Below are 21,911 nucleotides of genomic sequence, written 5' to 3'. Positions count from 1 at the left end.
TCAAAATGGCTGAAACTGGTTTGAGATAAACCTGGTTGGATGCAGTAAGACTTAATTGAGTTGGCTCAAACCAGTTTATACAATGTCTGTCCCAGAACCTTTGCCGATTTGAGTTAAACCAGATTCCCCCAGCATCCCAGCATGCTCTCTGGGCAGGCATCAGGAGTTTTCAATCGCCAACCTTGCTTTTGACACCTGTTCCATCTGAGAAATTAACCTAACCCAAAAAGTCCAGAAGCCAGAATCTTCACTACCATATATCTGGTGTGATCCTACTGACTTGGAGAAGATGAAAAGACTGCTTTCCTTCTTTGTCCTCTCTGCTCACCCAGGGATAATACATATTCAGCAAGGTGGTGTGAGAATGAATGGTTACTTGTAAAGTGCTAGGAGACAGATTAACATAGAAATATGCTGAGCAACATTTCTTAGCCCTGAGAGGGCATGTCCCCACAAGCAGGAGTGTGCTCTTGCATCAGCAAAAAAAGTAGCAGGACAAAACTGCGCTGCTACTTTTTGTCACTGAACATGCCCCTGCACACACACTTTTGTGTGTGGCAAAGTACCCCACTTTGGGGAAACTCCCATTTCCCTGCTCCTCCTGGTTCCTGGTATGCTGGAGGAGCTGGGGCAGAACTAGAGGAGGGGAGGACTGAGCCTCTGTGTCTGCCAGCACATGCTCCTGTGGCGTGCCACTTCTTTTCATAGGTTTTTTTTTTATTTATTTTTTTTTGATACCAGGATTTCCTGGTAGCAAATTTTGCCCCCGTGTTGCAAATTTTCAGCAGGGGACACAGTTTAACATGCCAGGCATGCTGTTTGTGGCACCACAAAGAGGTCTGCAGTGCCACAAACTGCACATGCTTGCATGCCTAGAACCGGCCAGAAAGGGCTATGCTCCGTAGAGGAGTTTTTAAAGCTGGAGCTAGTTCTGCTCTATCTTTAGGCACCAATCTGCCCATTTCCTGGAAATCCTGTTTCATGCTAGCAAACAATCCACATCATGAAACGGGCAGAACTCTGAACTGTGTGTACAAGGAAAACTGCTTTGGAGACTTGCACTCAGTGTGAGCTGCAGCTCCTCGACTGGAACCAAGCACATAGGGCACCACAGAAATTGGCTTCTGGAGTTGATGGGCATCTTCTTGGTTGATTCCACTGAAATAAATGGGCCTTCACTGGCAGAGATGACCGGGGCAAGGTGAGGGGCCCGGGGCAAATCAGCCTGTGCAGGGCCCAGACACAGCAGCAGGGCAGGTGGTGAGCAGCTGGATGCAAAGTCGTCTCAGCTCTGCAGGGCCCCCAAAGTACGGGGTCCGGGGCAGTTGCCCCGATTCGCTCCCCCACAGGGACGGCCCTGTGCACTGGGTTAACTGCACAGAATATGGCTACGTGTAGACACAGAGGTAATCGCAACTGAGCTATTGCTTTACTATGGTCAGAGAAGACTTGGGCATACTTTCCTGAAAATACTGCTCCTACATGGACTCAATCAAAAGGAACAGTTCAGGGCTTCTTGTGCTCTGCTGACTTCCCCGTGTTAGTTCTAGTCAAGAAGCAGTCTCACACATGGTCACAGCTTCAGAGAGACAGAAGCCTCATAATTGGTTTATTAATACAGCTATTAAGGAATACCACTCGCTGTGCGGTAGCCCATCTGCAGTCCCTCTACTGCAGCACAATATAGACCTGCAAGAGCCTGAGCTCCCCTATCTTCCAGTGAAGTCAATAATCCTTGAGGAGCAGTATCTGCTCCTCCAGCATGCTCTTTTCTTCTGTATCCCTTCCAGGCTGGCACCTTTAAATGAAGCCCCATGCACAAGCCAAACCTCTAATCTCCATCTAGCAGCAGGCCTTTTCTACATGGAATTGGACTGTACTACTAGAATCAGGCTGCAGCTCACCTGATGCTCCTATGCTTATTCCCTCACCAAGGGCACCCACAGGGATCACAGCACTTACCTGTTCCTTTTCCGAGTAGGGATTGTTAAGGACGACAGGCATGTTGTTCTTGCCCCAGAGGTCATTGAAAACTCTGTCATTTTCCATTCCAGATGATAAGGGCTTCTGGGACTTGTTATCTGCTTCCCTGCAACTGAAGGGAAGGAACAGTAATTATGGACTTCACAGAATAACACTCGGCTTGTTCTCAGTCTCAGATCTCCCTGCACTTACCCAACAAACAAAGCTAACCCATCTATGGCAAGGAGAAAGAACCCAGCCTGATGTGCCACTAGCATTCAACTCTGCTATCTCCAGTTAACTGGCTGGGTGTAGGATTTAACTTGCTCTAGACTACTTCCTGCAGAACTGGAAACTCAAATCTTTTGGGGAGGGAGGAAGGGACTAAACAAAACTCACCAAACTGACCAAGAGGATAAATCATCCTGATTTAACTCAACCACAAACAATAGGAATAGTTTCACAGAAACAAATATAGTTCCTATAAACATCAGGGAATTGAAGTCCTCATCTGGCTAAGTTATTGAAGCAATAACTATGCAAAAGGCCACAACACATGTTACGCTTATAACACATTAACTGCATTTAAAATGTAAGAGTTTGCAAATTCAAGGATTAAAAAGTGTGTAAAGTGTGGTTGTATCATAGCAAACTCAGGACTTTTTCTGGGCGTATCTCCTGGTCATATTAACACGTGTTCATCCATCATACAACAGCTCCATGGAGATAATACAAGCACAGCTGCTGATTGCTGATCCCAACCCCAGCACTATACTGGACTCTTAAAGTAGCTCTATCGCAGTGTCAGGGCTGGGACTGACAATCAGCAGTGGCACTGCATGGGACCCATGGCTTCCACTGCATGGTTCCCAGTGTGATGCCAGGGCTGGGACCAACAATGAGCATGCTTCACATAAGAGATTTTGTCAGCAATCATGTTAGAAATTGTAGTAAGCATTACCATGAGACTGCTCAGAACACATTCTAACTTTGAATGCAGTACAGTAATGCTCACTATAATCTATATAAAACATCTGATGTGTCCCATGTGACAAAGCCCTTACAACTCTGCTTTCTGAGAAAGACTACACCGAACCCTAACAACTAACTACCAGAAGACCCACCATCAACCAACACAGGAACCAAGCCAACATAAGTAATATCTTCTTTTAGTTACGTGTCAGGCTTTCTATCCCCCTACACACTTCCTTAAGCACTCTACTGTACAAAAGAATAAGAACAAAACTGACACAATAAGAACGTAATCAAAAATACACTCCTTCAATATACAAGCACTTCAAAACAAAACAGAAGCACTGGCAAAAAGGAGATGAAAGATAGGTCTGCTAGGGAATATTCTAAAATGCCTTTGGGAATTAAAATCTCTGTGTTTTTTCCCCAAGTAGAGAAGATGAAAAATGAGCTGGGGAGCCAGGAGTGGAGAATTAAAAGTTTGTAGCCTCGAGCCCCAAAAGCATCCTATGCATGTGAATTCTACTGAGGACTACAAAGGTCCTCACATGTGTAAATTCAGTCAGGTTTTCAGGGCTGGACAATTACATTTGGGAAGAGGAACTGTAAAACAAAGAGCATTGGTTTTGCTGTCTTTACTAGATCAAAACTAGAGTAATGCAAAGAAATATTGCTTTAAAAGTACACTGTTCTTAATTAATCCATGAATCTCATCCCCACAATATCTTACTGAGGAAATTTTTTCAGTAGGGTTAAAAACAGTTGTCCCAGGGGGTCCACACCCCCAAACAATGAAAGGTTAGACTCCACAATTACATCAGTTAGGATACAATGTTTGAATAAATTGCCCTTCATGCTTCAGGAAATAAATGACCCACTTGTTCACTGTGATTGGGAAGAAATTTCTTTTTTACTAATGCTATTGCTTAGTTGCACATTGTTAGAGATTCCCAGATTACCAGACTACTTTTCTGGGGATTGTTCTTCTGATTTGCTCTGTCCATTTCATTTTTCCTTGAAAAACTCATCTTTATTCCCCTGAGAAAAAGAAAGATCTGAAAGGTCTTCCAGTTGCAAATCTAGGCCTTTATTCAAAGCTCAGTGAAATCAGTGACAGTGTTTCTATTCACTGTAAGTGTGCTTTGGGTCAGGCTTTTAATTAGGAATACTGCATACAAACACAAGGTGCTCTGTTCAGGTAGCCATTTCCATTTTAGAAACTAGGGAAATGCAGATAAACAAACTAAGTTATGGGTTATTGTTCCCATGCAGGTGACTTCTGGTATAAATTGGATAAAAAACTTTATTGCCTTCCAGCTTGTTCTTTTATTCCAGTCACTAAAAGGTTCCTATTATGTTCATGGAGCAAAAAGTCTGAGCCCTCTGGCAGCCAAGTGACTTCACTGCTCTCCAGGGATATTTTCTAAACATCAGGTAGTCTCTGCCTGAAAGTCCCCTTTACATTTCAGAGATTTCAAATCTGACAAACATTTCAACCAAATTTCAACAACTGCTCTCTCCCATCTTTAGGAGGAGGGAACTGTTCTTTTCTTGGCTTCCATGTGCACTATGAAAAGGTTTTGATCAGATAAAAGACATAACACCACCCAAAACTAATCTACTTCATTCAGAACCAAAGAAAACACAGTCTAACCCTTTGATAACTCAAAAATAATGGTTATGTGCTGCATACAGAATAAAATATATATTAAACCCACTCTGATTGCTCTGTACCCACTCCTGCATGTAGACTATGCTCTTCCTGGATGGGTGATAGGGCTGCGCAAAGGTTAGGGTGGTGATTCGATTCAGAGGAGATTCAGCTGATTCGGTGGCCGAATCTCCAAATTCAAATTGAATCAGGGGACAAATTTAAATGTCTGAATCGATTCAAAGCTCTCTGAATCTTCGGAAAAGATTCGGAGAGCTTTGATGATTCAGGCAGCCCCCAGTGGCTGCAGCAGGGAGCTGCAGCTGGACTCCGAGCTGGTAAGTAGGGGGCAGGGGAGAGGGGAGAGGACCATGGGGGGGGCCCCTGCCAACCCCCGCTTAAAGGGCCAGAGCTGGCCCAGGCAGGGCACCCGTGAGGGGGCTGGGGAAGCGAGGAGGGGTCAGGGGACTTGTGCAGAGCCCCCCACACAGTGTGGGGCAGTGGGGGACAGCGGGGGGGGGGGCAGCAGGGATCGCCTCCCACCACCCGCTGAGTTAGAGCTTTTTTTTTTTTTTTTTAGCAAGTACTGGGAGCTGGGGCAGGCAGGTCAGCCATTGCTGGGCTGGGAGAGGGGCAGGGGATGGGGCTGACTGATTCGGAGATTCAGAGATTTGGCAGCAGGTGAATCTCCAAATCAGATTTGACCGAATTGAATCAGGACAGTGATTCGAATCACTGAATCGACTCACTCTCCCCTGAATTGGCCGAATTTGAATCCAAAGAGAATACTAGCCACTTCGCACAGGCCTAATGGGGGATTCTTTATTTCTGTGGTACTGATTTCCCATTGCACAGACACCTCTGAGACTGTAAACATGAAATAAAACTCATGCCTTAGGAACACAATGCAAGCACTCTTCAGAGCATGGATTGCCCTTATCTTAGTTTTCTTTCCTGTCCTAATTTCTGTAACAAAAGAACATCCTCAGTCTCTGCAACACGGCTCAGAAGTAGGGAATTATTATGATCTACATTTCACACATGGAGATCTGAGGCACAGAATACACAATGTAGTACCATACAGATACCCACATTGTAAAAGGCAGGGTCTATTTGTCCAGACAAAGCACCATGTAGATGCAACGGTACTGCTATTGGCACCTGAGCTAGCTTAGGTATTAAGCATTGTATTATGCAAGCCAGTGGTTCTCAATCTTGTTAGACTTAAGACACAACTCAGAAAAAAATAACTCTTCACTTCCACTTGTTTTTTGACAACAGAAAAATAATAGAGCAATTCTCCTGTTGCACAGAAATCAGAAAGACTGCAACAAGACAGATGTTGACATTATGGATTCCTATTTGAAATCTCTGGGTTTATTATCTTGGGAATCATGTCGCATACCCAATAGTGCTAATGATGTGTGGCACTGCACAGTATCCTTAAAAGGATCTCATGACACCCCAGGATACTGCAGCACTCTGGTTGAGCAGCATGATATACTCAGTCAGAGATCAAGGCTTAGTTTACACTTAAAGGTTTCTGGATATAGTTATCATGGTGAGAAACATAAAAATAGTGAAATAATAATAACATAATGAAATATAAAATAATGAAAAAATAATAAAAAATAATAAAACCATACCCCTACTGATACAGCTCTGCAGGTAAACTTCATATAGACAAAGTTTTCTTGGAAAAATGCCCTCACATAAAAATATCCTTATTCAAGAAGCTGTCTGAAACTATTCTAACAAAGGAGCTTCCTTGGTGATTTACTGGAGGGAGGTGGGGAGCAGGAGGTTGCCCAGATAGTTGGAGGGTAGAACAATCAAACCTTTTAAAAACAGATAGGGTCTCAGCCCCAAATTCACAAAAGTACATAGGGAACAAACCCCTCTCTATGATTTCAATGGGAATTAGGTGTCTGGGAGGATCTGGGCTTCAGTCGCTTGCCCAGCATCACACAGGAAGTCTAAGCTGAACTCCAGGGATTTTCAGAGTCTTAGGTTAAGTGCCTCAATCTTTGATCCATTATTTCTCTGTGTGCATGTGCGCGTGTATGCACACAAGTGTTATTAACAATGAACCCCTTCCTCCTTTTTGAGGTTTATATTGCTGCTATTATTTATTTGCATTAAACATCCATACCTAGAGGTCTTGACCAAAACTGGGCCCTGCTACTGTACAAACACAGAGAGATGCGATCCCTGACTTACAAGTAGAGAGAGATGCAATCGCTGCTCCAAAGGTCTTACAATTTAAATAGACAAGACAGACAAAGTATGAGAAAGGAAAGCAGCACAGAGATTTCAATGAACCTGCTGCCTAAGGCACCCAGCGGATCAGCTGCAGGGCTGTGAAAAGGATTTGGAGGTAAAATGCTGCCCCACTGAAGTCAACGGGAGTTTTCCTATTGACATAAGTGGTGCCAGGACTTTGTTCCAGACCTTTAAATCCCAGTCTAGTACCCTATTCATATGACTGCCATACAAATGAGCAACACACTGACTTCTGCACAGAATCATATGCTTTGTACTGAGGAACACTGTAACATCCTCTTTATACTTCAAACAGCCAAAACAGTCTTGAAATGTCTGTATACTGTTATAGATTAATATTAAACACCATGTATTATGCTGCTGCATCATATCCCTCTCCTAAGCCAAGTTGCTAAGAAAAATCACAGCTAATACACACGCTTCTCAACCACAGTACTGTCATGAGAACCCCCTGGTAGTGGCACCCTGGAGATAGATGCTGCTGCCACCAGGCAGAATTGCACCGCATGACCCTTTTTTCAGGAAGCATGCTGGATCTGAACTAGGAAGATCTGCAGCAGAAATGGCATGCCTTCACCCGTATCTGATAAGCCTCCTAAAAACAGAGGTATGCAAGACATTGCAGGACAGTTCCACCTGCCCCATGTGCCTCTATTTTTTGGAGACACTGTGAAGGACATGCTCCTGCCACAACTGCTTCCTGATCTGGCTGTGAAGGAGGTGAGCAGCAGTGCAGTTCCACCTGGCCTCAGTGGTGGTGGCAATGGACTGATCGCAATATAATTATAATAACCTAATCCATTGCTAACATAGTAATTAATAATAGAATTATTGTGTGTATATTATAGTATGCATAATATATTTACATTCATTTATTTATAATGGGATGCCACTAAATTTTGAAAATTTTTGGGGGGGTGCCTTGAGAACCATGGATATACATGATCTATTGTTTAAATGATAAAGCTGTCGTGTACCCTCATACAGGTCAGATTTCCCAGTCTGACCATGGATAGGAGGAAGAGATGATGCAGTATCTGTCTCTCCTGGTCAGACAAGATGTGCTGATGTTACATTCTGGCTCTGCAGGCTGTATCCTGGCCAATGTCATGCCTCCCAGCTACCTACGGGCAGATCAGTCCCATGGTTCTCCAGGCTTCCCCAGCAGCAGGCTTTGGCTTCCTCTTGGCATTTCCAAGGACCTGTCTCTTCCCTCCTTCCAAATCCTACTTTCGCTTCTGCTCTCCTTCCCATATGTGATGTGTGTTGGGGGGAAGCAATGGGGAGCACATGCCCCCCCCCAGATTTCTGTGCCAACAATGGGGTATGGGGTGCAGCCTGGCTAGAGCCAGGGCCCAGCAGCAGTGGGGGTAGCAGCAGCACAATTTCAGTGCTGGTGGCAGGTTGTGGGGCTGCAGCCCAGCTGGAGCCAATGCCTGGCAGCAGTGGGGATAGTGGCAGTGGCACAGAGTTATGCCCTCCCCTCCCTCCTGCCAACACTTACGTATTGTCTATGCCCCCTCCCACAGCAAAAATCCTGAATTCAGAGAGTGTATGGTGGTATGTGAACCAGCATAACAACCTAGAACAGAGCTGGTGGGCACTTGGACCTGAGGGTATGCAAGCCCCCCTTTAGATGACAAAAGCTGACAGACATCCTGTCCAGAGGAGGAAAGCAGTCATGCACACAGAACCAATCAAGAGATCAAAAGTTTCCTTTTGAATTCATTGGCATCTGACGTCATGAGAAAACTTCCTGCCTCGAGCTGGTAACGGGGTGACATAGCCGCTCAGCTCAAATATGAGCTCAAAAGGGCTGACTCCAACACACCAGATATTCTAACAAGACTCAAAGATGACACAGAGCATATGCCTGCAGGAGCCCCACCTAACCCTGTTGTTTCCAGGAAGGTATATGCAAGCTCATCCAAGTGGCTGTTTGTTAGCATGTTGGAATCTCAGCAGGTAATAAATTAGCAGCAGCAGCAAGTCGATTACCCCATATATAATCTCATTGTCTACACACCATCAAAGCCATAAATATTGTATGTGTCAAGGGCATAGAAAAAGACCAGACACTCATCTAAACTCACACCATCAAAGCCATAAATACTGTATGTGCCAAGGGCATAGAAAAAGACCAGACACTCATCTGAACTCATTTGTACAGTCAGCTACCTTGTGCATTGCAAGTAGGAAGTGAATACCACAGCTTCACCCCTCCATTCTTCATTCAGCACCAAGAACCTATCCAGAATCATCTAAGCAGGAGACAAAACCAACCATCTCATGGTAACAGCAAAGGACCATGATCATGGCTGAAAGAGTGGTTGATTTGAGGAGGAGACATTATAGCTGTTTTGAAATATCTGAAATGCTGCCATAAAGATGATGGAGAAGAGGTGGCTTTTTGTCTCAGAGAGCAGGATACAAAGTAAATCTCAGGAAAAGCTTCTTAACTATAAACAGTGGAACAATGGAACAAATCATCTAAGGGAAGATTGGAATCTCTTTCTTCCCCAAAGAGACTGAACATGCATCTTCCTGGAATGATTTAGGAAAGTTGAATCAGTCTGGATGAAGCATTAAAACCCAACATTAATCCTATCCCAAACCTCACTAGAGGTTAAAAACAATTTGCTTAATTATGCAAATAATTGCATTTCATCCTACAGCCCCCTCTTTGTTTGCAGGGATGTAAAGAGAATGTGACAAGATTCTGCAAAACAGCCTGTTCTCATGAGGTTTCTAGCTTTGTGTATCAGATGTAAGAAATCTGGAGTGCGAGATATGCAGCAAAACTTCTGAAGGAAGCATATCTGAGTGAGAGTCAGGGACACCTCCTTTCCTGTGGCCAAAAATATCCACAGATTTACTGTGTAGCTGTCAGCAAATTGCTACCCCTTTTTGTGCCTCACTTTCCGCATCTGCAACAGGAAAATAAAACTACTTTCCCACTTCTGTATGGCTGCGTACAGATGTCACATCTGTCCCAGGGAAAACCATTTTAATCCTGGGACAAAGTGCAGTTATACAAACATCCATACCTATTGTCCTGGGATAAATCCTAAAAAAGTTTCCTAGATAAGAGGTAGTAACAGTTTATCCTGGGATACTGCAAAGCACATCTGTACAGCTATCCCAGGACTGCACCATTGAATCTATGGCAGAAAAGTGACACTGCATTCAGTCACTCACTAACCCCTGATTAGAAGGATGATGTGCATACATGCCAATCCCAGGATGTGTTTCTTGAAGACAAACACAGGTCCAAGTTATCCAGGGACAAATGCAACATCTGTTCGTAGCCTAAAGTTAATTGAAATTCTTAGATAAAGGCCTTGATGGCAGTGTATATGACGATGTTACCTGAACCAAGTCACCAGGAGTAGTATTTTCCAAAGCATCTAAAAGATTTATGAGCCTAAGATGTATTTTTAAATAATTCAAGAACTTAAGGCTGCCTATACATGTGCTCAGAGGGGGAGGGTGGAGGCATTTTAATTAGAGAGGTTCCCAGGCAGCCCCTTTAATTAAAACACCTCACTATCACCTGTATTAAGCCTCCATGCATTTAAAAATGGCCACGGGGTGCTTTATCTAAACCAAATTAAACAAGGTTTAGTTAAAGCACCCTGTGGCCATTTTTAAATGCAGGGGGGTTTAATGCATGTGATGCTGTGACAACACAGTGGTGTTTTAATCAGAATGCCAATGAGCACATGTATTTGATCCTAAGTGACTTTGAAAATTTTACCTCAGATCTTTTGAAGACTCGTATAGCTATCTAGAACCTAAGGGCTCTTTGTCCATGGGAGCAATTCTACTGATGTCACATTCACTGATTTTGTTAATACTTTAGCATGTTCATTTCAAGAGCCTCTCTTTGTAACGGGATCCTACAGAACAGAATGTTGCTCTGCAAGTAGAAGTCATTCTAAAGCAGTGATTCTCAAGTAGGGTGCTGCAAAATACTGTTAAGGGTGTTGTGGGGTGCCACACAATGTTAGCACTTTTAGGTGCACAAACACCTACACATGATTCACAAGATAAACCAGAGATTTCAAGTAGGAACCCATAGTGTCCAAAACATTCTGACTGGCTGTGGTTTGAGTTCTTTGCAACAGAAAAACTGCTCTATTATTTTGTTAAAAGTCAAAAGATGAGTGAAGGCTAAAAGCTGGCATTTTCTGATTCTAACAAGGTTGAAAACCATGGTCCTAAAGTAACTTCTCTCAGAAGAGATGTAAAAATTTAGAGAAGTATCACCCTCAGAAGAGTTTCTGGCTTAGAAGAGATGAAAAAGACACTGTTATCTTTTGACTAATTTGAGGATTGCACTGAGTTTAGTGTGATGAACCAGAGCAGAAGCTGCATAGATAGTCCTCAGCGAGCTTTCTCCAGAGCCCTCCTGAAAAAAAAAAAATAATAGAAAAGTTGTTTTTCTGGGGAATACTCCTCTGAGTTTATTTGGCAGAAAGTTCTCTCAGATTTCTTATACACAGATCAGAAAAATAACTATCTTCTGTAATCCCTGGTAGTCAATTTGTTTGAGTGGTTAAGGGCTTGGAGGTCTACACTCCTAATGGCATTGGTTCTGTTATCAAAAGTGGGCACATCTACGCATGCACTTTAATGTGCAGTAGTCTACTTTACTGCACATTAAAGCATCACATCAAAAACCATGCTAATATGCTAATGCACAGTAAAAATAGGCTATTGTGCATTAAGCATCACTAAAAAAGTGTGCACTCTTGCTACTGAGTATTAGAGCAGCCTAATGTGCCTTTTTTGGTACTTCACATTAGAGGTACTAAATTTAATGCACAATAGCAAAAGTGCATTAATGAACATGTAGACGCATGATTGTTCTTGCCCCAGCAGGTGAAATAAAAAATACAAGCTATAGGAATCTGTGTCAGTAAAAGCTGGGAGGAAAGCTGTGTGCTTGCATGTGCTCGTTTTTCTAAGCTATGGAAGAGAAGGATGTTTTTTTCCCCGTTGCAATTTGTCCTTGAGCAAGCTTGATGCAAGGTTTCCTCTAGCAAAATTCTGTACGCCTTTCACTCATCATCAACTAACACAGGCCAAGGTGGGGGTTGTATATGGCTCCCTCACCTTCACCCTCTGCCTGGTTTTCCTACATTCTCAGGTAGAAGTTCACATTCTGGAGAACATCTTGGAGAAAATCACCTAGAATCTACAGTCACAGAACTGTTAATTATGCAAACACCTGCACATGATTCACAGGATAAACCAGAGATTTCAATTAGAAATCCATAGTGTCCAAAACATTATGACCTGCTCTGGTCTGAGTTCTTTGCAACAGAACTGCTTTTTTTGTAGTCAGAAGATGAGTGAAAGCTAAGAGCTGGCATTTTCTGAAGGGTGCCTTGAGTCTAAAAAAGTAGAGAAGCACTAGTCACAGCAATGTACAGTAGGTGGTAGCTAGAAACCCTGCTACTGAGATTTTTTTTCTCTTTTATTTAGGGCCAAGCCAAGGTCAGAATTCAGACAATCACCATCACCTGCATTTATGTGCAGAGGCAGGACTAAGGACAAGCCAACATAGAAAGGGGATCATGTCATGTCCCAGTGAAACACAAACTGCCATGGGAAACAGAAGATAGTTGCTCAGAGCAGCATTGTGCAGTGGTTAAGGGAAGGAAGTGGAGAATGCCAAAACCAACTGAAACCAAAGGAGTTATTTAAAGAGGCAGGATGCAGTAATTGTTGCCATTCTCTCAGAAAGAACCAGGAGATTATAACTGATCAAAGTAGGAACTGCTTTCTCACCAATAAAGGAACATTTAAAATGCATCAAATGCTCAGGTCTGGAAGCCTCACTAAGGAGTGCATCAAGCAGGAAGTTAAGTGTATCCAATGTCTTGGTGGATTAACAAACGATTTAACTGATGAGGCTGCTCTTAGCTGTTTATGAGTTGTAGTATATTGTTAAGCTTTTATTACATGCCCTGCAGGGGTTCTGAACACCCACTATGCTAATGACAATGTTAGACATGGAACCAGATCTTAAAGTCCTTACTGCCCGCAAACTCTCATGGATGTCAGTCAGGATTTGGCCAGTTTCAGATATTGCTTTATAAGTGTTCCCCCTCTGCTGTGTTTTTCTGCAAATGAACAGCAACCTTCGACTTCCAGCCAAACTATCTTACTTAAATTAAGCAAGTTGATGAAAAAAAAAGGATTAAAATCAAGTCCCCCTGGAAGAGCTCACTGTCCATGCAGATGCACCATTGCAATCTACTTTGAATAGTGTGTGAAAAAGGGCTAGCTGCCCTGAGAGAGAAAAATCCTGGAAAATTTCAAGGGCAGTACAAATGAAACAAAAGGCAGAACTGCCAAGTTGCCACACACCTGTGGGGAAGTGTCTGATCTTAAGCATCAGTTACACTCTTTTTCTTCTATAGATATTGAACTAATATGTGTTTGGCCCTGCTATCATGTGAATTATGAGGGGCTGCAATCTCAAGACATTTGTTCCAGCTACTCTCTCTTTGTGGGCTAGGATTACCACACTTGATCTGAGCCTACAAGAGGCTGAGAAATTATGCTACTTGTGTTCAATATATTCTACCTTATCACTAGTGCCTTATGACTCACTGCATGTATATTTTCCTTTCAGCAGCCCAGTCAGTCAACAGACTGCATGTGAAATACATACTGACAGCCAACTTCCAGTTTTTTTCCTTATAGGCAAGACTGGGTTTTGATATATCTAAGAAATTGTTTGCTCTCCCTTTCCTAGGAACACTGGATTCTCAGGGTATTTATTTTTGTGCTATTCTCTGTGGAACGGAGGCCTTGTAACACTTTCAATTGTTCCTCATTTTCAACCAGTGAAACATCGTGAACTGAACCAGCCCAAAGGCTGAAGCATGGTTTTGCTGAGAGCTTGGCTATTACTCTCACTAGGACCTGGGATGTAATTCATACTTCTAACTCGGCCACAACAAGCTCGTTCACTGATTCTCAACATGAGTGCCATGAGATCCTTTCAAGTGTGCCATGGGGTGGTTCCACAATGTTAGCAATGGTAGGTACACACACGATTCACAAGACAAATCCAGAGATTTCAAACAGGAATCCATAGTGTTAAAGAGATTCTGACCTGTTGTGCTCTTTCTGCTTTCTCTGCAACAGAAAAGCTGCTCTATTATTTTTCTGTAGTCAAAAATGAGTGAAAACTAAGAGCTGGCATTTTCCAAGGGGTCCCTTGAGTCTAATGAGGGGTGAAATGAATCTAAAATGGTTAAGAACTACTGTCCGAGTCAGAAAGCTAGGACTGGCTGCACATCTGTATTGAAAATGAAGTCTGCCTATGTTATAGGATCACAGGGAAGTAGGGCTGGAAGGGATCTTACAAGGTCATCTAGTCCAGTCCCCCTGAAAAATATATTAGGCATATTTGTCCCACGTACAGGTCCAAAATTAAGTGCATTCTCAATCATAACATGGTAGATTTACTTGAAAAGGCACAGGAAGGAAAGTGGACAGGAAGAAAAGAATAAATGTAACTTTTTAGAAAACTATAGAGCCTGCATGCTGGGGGTAGCCTTCAGCATTCCCGTTATTAGATCTGGTAAGGGACATTTCAGCGGAACCATTTTCCATCGGGCCATGCTATTCTAAGGAAATTAAAAGCCTTCCTCAAAATAGGATCGCCATAGCCAGAATCCCAACTGAAAAAATAACTGGATTAGATAAAAGGAGAATGTCTAATGATGCCAGATCATTTCACTTTAATATTTTTGTAATGTAACAACAGAATATGTTTTGTTTCGAAGTACCTGTTATTTCTATTTTTAAGTTATAACACAACATTTTAAAAAACCTCTCAAAATGTGAACCAAATATTTTGGATAGACCTATGACAATTTAAAAAAAATCTTCCTCAGAGAAGTGCAAAATGTTCCTTTCTGACATAAGATAAACCAGTCTCAAATCCATCACAGAATGACCTCCCAACCTTGGCCCAGGTCTTTCTCTAATGCTAGTACTATTGTTTTTGAGTTGTTGGTTTTGTTTTGTTTTTTGGGGGGGTGTAGTATTACTGCTGTGGTTTTGCCTATGTATTTATTTTATAGAATAAGACTTAGAAAGAAAAACAAAATAAAGAAATAAGAAAAGAGATGGGACATGACCACCCTCTTCATGCTAAGGGGCTAAACTAGAAAGAAATAGAGCAAGGTTAGCTGGCAATGCACAAACTGCATCCTATTTTTCTCCAGCAGCCTATAGAGAACCTCTTAGGCCCCGGCACACAACTCATTTGATGGTCCTACAGAGTCTCCATCCTAGGATACGTTAAGTGCCCTGCTCCACAACTTCTGGGAGCTATGGGGCAAGGCAGTCAACTGGCCAGGTTGCAGGGAGCCCCATGGCTCCTTTTAACCTGGCGTAAGAATGTGCCTTGTTCCTCAGCTGCAGCTAGTGCTGTGGGGCAAGACAAGCCCCACACTCGGTCGTGGGGAGCTCCACAGCTCCCTGCCACCTGCACCCCAGCCCAGCTGAGCTCTTCTTGATTCAACACCCTGAGAACAGCCAGATGCAGCCCCATGCAGGGCTGCACCACACAGCTGCCAGCCTGCCAGCTCAAGGGGAGGGGAAGCAGTCAACCAAGCCCTGCCATACAGCTGATACCAGAGCTACCATGCCACACATTCAATTTAAGGTGCAATGGAAACCAGCCACAAAAATATCACACATTTTGTGGAATATTTTTGTGTCTGTTTCTTCATTTTGTCACATCATTAACTGCCAGAACATGTGGCCAGGTTACTATTTATGGTGAGACTAACAGGTTAATTGTGTCTTAAGTGTAATGTCTGCCAGGGGCCTTTGATGCTTTCCTCATCATGGCTTTCTCCCCATGTTGTGACTGGCTGGATGGCATCTATCTTGGGCACTTCTTTTAGGCGAATACAGACCATTGATACTTGGGATGCAGTAAAGCTATCTTCCGTCAGCTTAAACTTCTAGTTTTCCTTGCGTTTAATCTTATGAGTAGGTCTAAATTCTCCAAGTTACTCAATATTAATGCAAGGAAAACGCTCACTGATTTCAGAAAGAATTTGTCCTGAACAAGAACCCCAGTATTGGGCCCACTGTGAAGAAGCACACTGTCAGGTCTTTCCCTTTGTTCCAAAGGATCCCATACGTTCTGCACATGGGAATTGTTTTATGGTAATGAAATATTCTGAAGTGTACAGTGGCTGTTTAAACAGCACATGCAAAAGAAAAGCATGCTACCTGAATGAAACCACAAGAAAAACACAATTATTCATAGCAGAATGTACCCAGGGCCAGAACTCCTACTGAAAGAGAGTGCCATGGGATTGTTAATGTTGGTATGTAGTCTGGACCACCCGTCTAGGTCTTCTCCAAAAGATGGCTTTCCAACACCAGTGCCCCCGAACAGCATGCAAAAGCATACATTTAGTACGGATTCAGGCAAAGGAGTATCCTGTGCTGAAACAACTGGCACCTAGGATTTGCCTAGAGCTCTTCTATTCCAATTCTGACTAGGCTCAATGTCATTTACCTTGTATGATCTGAAAAAATTACAGCCAAGGTGTTACAGCTGTATTGAACTACTGCCTAACTATTTTATAACCATTTTTGACATCTACCACAGTAGCATTCACAGCTAAGCTGTTGTCTAGTACCACAGGCTTTGCATGCTTGTCCTGCAGACCAAACCATCTCTCACTGTGGGTGCAGACACATGACACATTAACACTAGTTTGTATGCCAATGTGAATTTCATTGGTCTCTGGAGCAAACAGATGCATAGCTCTTCCAAGCTGGCTGCATACTATATCTCCACTAGGTGTCAGGTGAGCTAATAATAATAGTTTCAGGTTGAGCAAATGGCTATTTGGGGATTAAATTGACTAGGGCTGTCAATGTATGACCTATTCTCCAGTGGAATTTACACCAGTATATAAAATAAAATTGACTTTGAAGCACAGCATTAACTTGAAGAGTGACTTAAACCTTTGTAGGGCTGTGTGATGCATGTCCTGTGTAAAGATACCAGTGTAAAGACATTGTGTGCCCTCCACCCTATGATAAGGCCTTCCTAGTGCCCCAGCTCTGTTTTAGACTGAGCAGATGGCCAAGGAAGGGGTTCATCCATCTTCAGTCCACTATGCAGCTCTGCTTCAAGTCTCTAGAAGCACTTTTTGCCCCACAAAGTTGTTCTCTGACTTCTTACTGTAATGTTACTGCTCTTTTAAAGTTATTGGCCTCCTCTCTAGCAGTGAACCCCTCCCGTCAAGAAGAGCAGGGTTCCCAGCCTGAGAACATTCAAACAAGCCACAGTTTAAATCAAGCTGCTGGTACTATGAATTTTCTGTCCTACGAACAATTTTATCCCAAAACATGATGAATTGCCTAATGCTTCTTTTCAGAATTTCTTGAAACATTTTGATTGGCCCAAGGCAAACATTTTCTTTCAAGAAACACAAAAAGGTCAAAATCATTCTGCATAAAATAAATGTCAACATGAGGTCATTTCCAAATGGGATGCATTAGTGTTTAAAAGTAAAGGGAGAAGCTTTAAAAAAAATGTTGAAATCGATACAATTAAGTAAAAAACAAAAATCAGGTTTGCCAAAATAGAATTTTCCAATGAAGCCTTTTCAGCCAGCAATATCTAAAAGCATTCATGCAACGCATGACAAATTCCACTGTGGTCAATACGTGGTGCTGTAGAATAGGGCAGTCCAAATGGCAGCCTGCAGGTTGCATGTGGCCCATGAGTGTTTAAACTGCAGCCTGTGAGTGGTTAAAGTGCATGGCCCTAAAACCGGAGGGTGAATGCCACTGCTGCTCCCCTTCCCCACCATTGCCTGAAGCCAAATAATCTTCAGCTATTGTTGACCATCCACATGAACAGCAGAGGAAAACGGGAGGTGAGTGGCAGCGGGGTCTAGGGCCACATCAATACAGCAGCTCTGGCACCTGCACCAATAAGCTGGCCCACCTCCAGCAGTGGGGTGGCATCTGGCCTCCAAGAAGTCCCGATGTCTGGATCCAGCCTTTTGGACTGAACGAGTTGGACATCCCTGCTGTAGAACGCAACCCAAGTTAGTGGGAGGGCTGAAGGGTATGTCTACACTGTGTCCCCTCAGATCTCAAGAGCAGCCAAGGGAGGATGCTCCCCGAGGAGCTTCACTTCTGCATTCCAGGTTTGGTTGTGAGTGGGAACAGGAGAGTAGAGCATGATTAGGCCCACCTCTCCATAGCACACACTGGGGATACCATGCAGACATACCCAAAGAAGCCAGAAATATCTGAGGCCCTGGGCCATGCCATTACTGTTTCTATTCCACAATGGTTCCTCTCATCCTTATATTTGTCCCTCAGCCTTTGCTGAGGTCTTGAGAGAGAGATTTTAAACATTTCCTGAGGATGCCTGTGCATTTTTATTTGATTTGTAACTTAACAGTAACCTCTCTAATTTAACACTAACAAATTCCTGCTGGTCAAATGGAGGACTGCTTACAACAGACCTCATTAGGAATTGGATGTGGCTAGGCTTTTGGCATACAAGGGTCCTTAGCCCATTGCAGGTGATGCTCAGCATTTCATGGGATCAGGACCCCAGGAGAATAGAGCCAACTCTCTCTATGCCAGGGACCTGAAGCCACTTTCCCGTTCATCTCCATACAGAGCTGATGGTTCTGCCTGAAACCTGCTTGGATGAGCGTGTTTTGAAGTCAGGTAAAGTCTACTGTGGAAGAGATTAGTAGAGCGGTGTGGATTTGTTTTTCCTGCAGATCAATTCAAGTGGGGGGGGGGGGGGAAGGGGACGCAAATAAAAATGGAAAGACTTTATCTAGAAACTAATTTTTCCATTCAGAAGTGCTAGTGCCTCATGCCCCGAGTCTCAGATTACGAGCTGGGCACTGCGTCCAGGACAAACCTCTTTAGTGCAACACCATTTCCCTCTTAAGAGATGACAAGACTCCAGTCACTGCAAAGACTACAGCTCATGAAGACATACTCCCACGCTGCCTGGCCTGCAGCATAGTCATGATGGCACAGAGCTCAGCTTAAATACCTGAATACCACCCCCCCACACACACACACCTGTCTCTCACCTACTGACCACCTCAATTTACATTTTAACTGACGGGCTTTCTTGCATATGTGCTGGCCTCTGGCTGCTTTACCCCGCCATCCAGGATACAGATGCTTCCTCAGCCTGATGAAGGGTGTTTGTGCCTGAAAGCTTGTTAAGAAGAATTTTTCCAACTATTTGAGTTGGTCTAATAAAAGGTAATCAGATTTACCCGAAGAACCTTGTCTGCCTATGTCGATGGACCAACACGGCTACAACCTACACCCCTGAATATTTACCCAAATGCTCAGGCAGGTTTTGCAGCCTGTGCTGGACTCCCTGCTACCATGGCAACATTTGCTAAAAGTATCTGGCATAGCTAGGGTAAAGTTAGCTGGATCATGCCCTCACAAACTTCAGTCACTGCAGTGTAGTCATACAATTAGTGAGACACCACGGCCCATCATGGGGGAGCACAGCCTGACAGAGGAATCCATTCTGTAAGGCATTCTGGGGCAAAAGACGCCACTGTAGCATTTCCACCTGGAAATGTTTGGCTTTCATTTTCTTTTTGAAACAAAAAGAAAATAAAAATTATATCCAGAAAAGCATGCTTTCAATCGTCTCACTAAAAACTTAGTTCTCCATCAAGTCCAGGTTTTACAGAAAATTCTTAACCAGACGAGTTCATTATACAAAGCTTGTTCAACTGCTGCAGCTTCACTAACAGCATCTGCCATCTCCCCCTCTACTGTCAGCATTTCTAAGCTGTCAGGGTCAGAATAATTCCCAGGTAAGGGCTGGATTCCCCCTGCCTGGTTGCCTTCCTCGTGTTCCCAGCCAGCATGCCTGTTCCCTCAGCTCCAGCAGGATTCTGACCGGCCAACCCCGCCTTGGACAATACTGAGCCCTCTCCAGCACTGGCCTTCCCTGCTCTAGCTCTGGTTTCAGCAGTGGGGAGAGGGCAGAGCAGTGGTCGGACATTTGCTGGTGTGGGGAGGTGTGTTTGGGGAGATATCACCTAATTTTTTTGCACTAGGAAGTGTCAAGCTGCCAAGAAAACAACCCGTTTTCAATGGCAAAAAACCCAGGCAAATCTCCCTCAGCACTAGCAAACTTTGAGTCACTGCCATTTCTCTCCCTCCCCACTGCCAGAGCTGGAGCTAGAGCCTCTAAAGGGATGGCACAGGTGCAGAGCCAATGGGAGATGAGACGATGAGGTGCCCTCCAGCTCCATTCTGGCACCCCGCTACTACCCTGGCAGTACCTGGGGCTTGCGCCCCACTCGTCCACCCACTGCTATATTACTGACTACATCACCCACTAATATTGAGTCAGGTAAGTTTAACTTTTTTCTGGAAGGTTTGGGAAGCAAAGATAATATTGAGCTCATAAAGAACATCTTTTGAAAATGGCTGACCAATGGGTTCTCTTACTAGAGCCCTAGAGGCGCAAGCTTCAGCCCTTCTCTGGACTTGTGCTAGAGACCACTCCAGTCAATCCATCTGTGAATACATATCTTGCCATTTGGGAGTTCTGTGAATAGCTACCTCACCACTTGGGCTATACACAAATGCTAGCCACTTCATGCCCTTGTATGCTCTTGGCTCCAGAAGCCAGCACACCTTAATTATGACAGGCCAATGGGCTTGCTAGGATGAGGCAGATTATGAGCGATTGAGAAAACACTTTTTAACCATGAAACTCAAAGCATCAGCACTAAGGTGGGGGCTAATAGCACTAGCCTAATTTTATAGATGGGGAAATAGATGCTCAGAATTTTTCCTAAAGTATACAGAAAATCGATTACAGAACCAGGAATAAAACCAAATCCTAGTCCACCACATGACTCTCTACACCACCTTGCTAGCACAGGTGAATTAATGGACAGGCCAGCTGAGCACAAGCCTAGGGGCCTCTACCAGTTCAGGGCCCTGGGATCCTCATCATCAGGGAAGTGAAAGCCACAGTTTTAAACTCCCAGCAGGGAGACAAAAATGGTGCCAAGTTTAAAATCACAGTATTTGCTTCCCTGAGAGTTGGAAGTGGGGCCCCTCCACCAATGGGGCTGGAGATGAGCCAGGAGAGCTGTGCCACGCCTGGGTGAGGGGAGGGGAGGGGAGGTGGGCAGGCTGGGTGGTGCTCTACCTGGGGAGGGAGGGGCACAAGCTGGGCTGGAAGAGCCATGCTCAACCTGTCTGGGGGAGGCGGGCAGTTGGGGGCAGCCCAGGCAGGGCTGGGCCGGGACAGGAGCACCGTGCTGCACTGTGCCTTTGCAGACAGTGGCACTGGGAGGGCCTTGGGGACTATAGCCCCCCCAAATTCATCTTAGGCCCCCTGCAGCCACCCCTCCCAGTGCTGACATCTGCCCACAGAGACACAGCTTGGTGCTCCCAGCCTGGTCCTCTGCCATCTTCATGGGAGCACGGGACAGCTGGGGAGCAGATCCCTGCAGATAAGTGTAATAGGGTCTGGGCAGAGAGCGAGACAGGTGGCTCACGGGGGGGGGGGTGGAAGACGACAACGACACACGACACTGCCTCTGTGTGATTGAGAGTGGCAGGGGGGGAGGTCCTGTGAGAGGAAAGAGTGTGTGTGTGGGTGCATCTGTGCGCATGTGTGTTCATGGCAGGGAGAGCGTGTTTGTGTCTGTGTCCATGTGCAGAGAGCAAGAGTAGAGTGCACGTGCCTGTGTCTGTGTGCACATTTGGTCATAGCGGGGGTGGGGAGCAGAGAGAAGAGGTGGGCATGTGCCCTCCCAGCCCAGCACGGTCCGCCCTGCCTCTCCTGCCAGCACTAGGAGGGGAAGGACCTCCCCCTCCCCCCGCTGCAGTCCAGCTCCCATGGGGGCATGGGGGCTCTAATTCTGTGTTTGCCCAAGACCCCTGTACACCTTAATCCACCTCTGCTTGCTAGCCCAGCCTTTGATGGAGTGTTACTTCCTCCTCCCAC

General features: G+C 44.5%; 1 protein-coding gene across 9 annotated transcripts in view; it reads right to left on the bottom strand.

Moving 5' to 3' along the window:
- NOS1 (nitric oxide synthase 1) overlaps window positions 1–21,911 on the bottom strand; it is a 153,292-nt gene that overhangs the window by 54,101 nt on the left and 77,280 nt on the right. For 8 of the 9 annotated variants that reach the window (XM_059713558.1, XM_059713559.1, XM_059713560.1 and 5 more), the window contains one exon: window positions 1,963–2,095. In XM_059713558.1, the coding sequence (XP_059569541.1) occupies window positions 1,963–2,095 (133 nt within the window). Of the gene's footprint in view, window positions 1–1,962; window positions 2,096–2,175; window positions 2,251–21,911 lie in introns of those variants that run through there. The other variant, XM_019493755.2, reaches the window with a different exon arrangement.

Source organism: Alligator mississippiensis, chromosome 10 (genome assembly GCF_030867095.1).
Source record: "Alligator mississippiensis isolate rAllMis1 chromosome 10, rAllMis1, whole genome shotgun sequence".
Taxonomy (NCBI): domain Eukaryota; kingdom Metazoa; phylum Chordata; order Crocodylia; family Alligatoridae; genus Alligator; species Alligator mississippiensis.
Note: the sequence above shows the minus strand (reverse complement) of the source record. Positions and strands in the feature narration are given on the sequence as shown.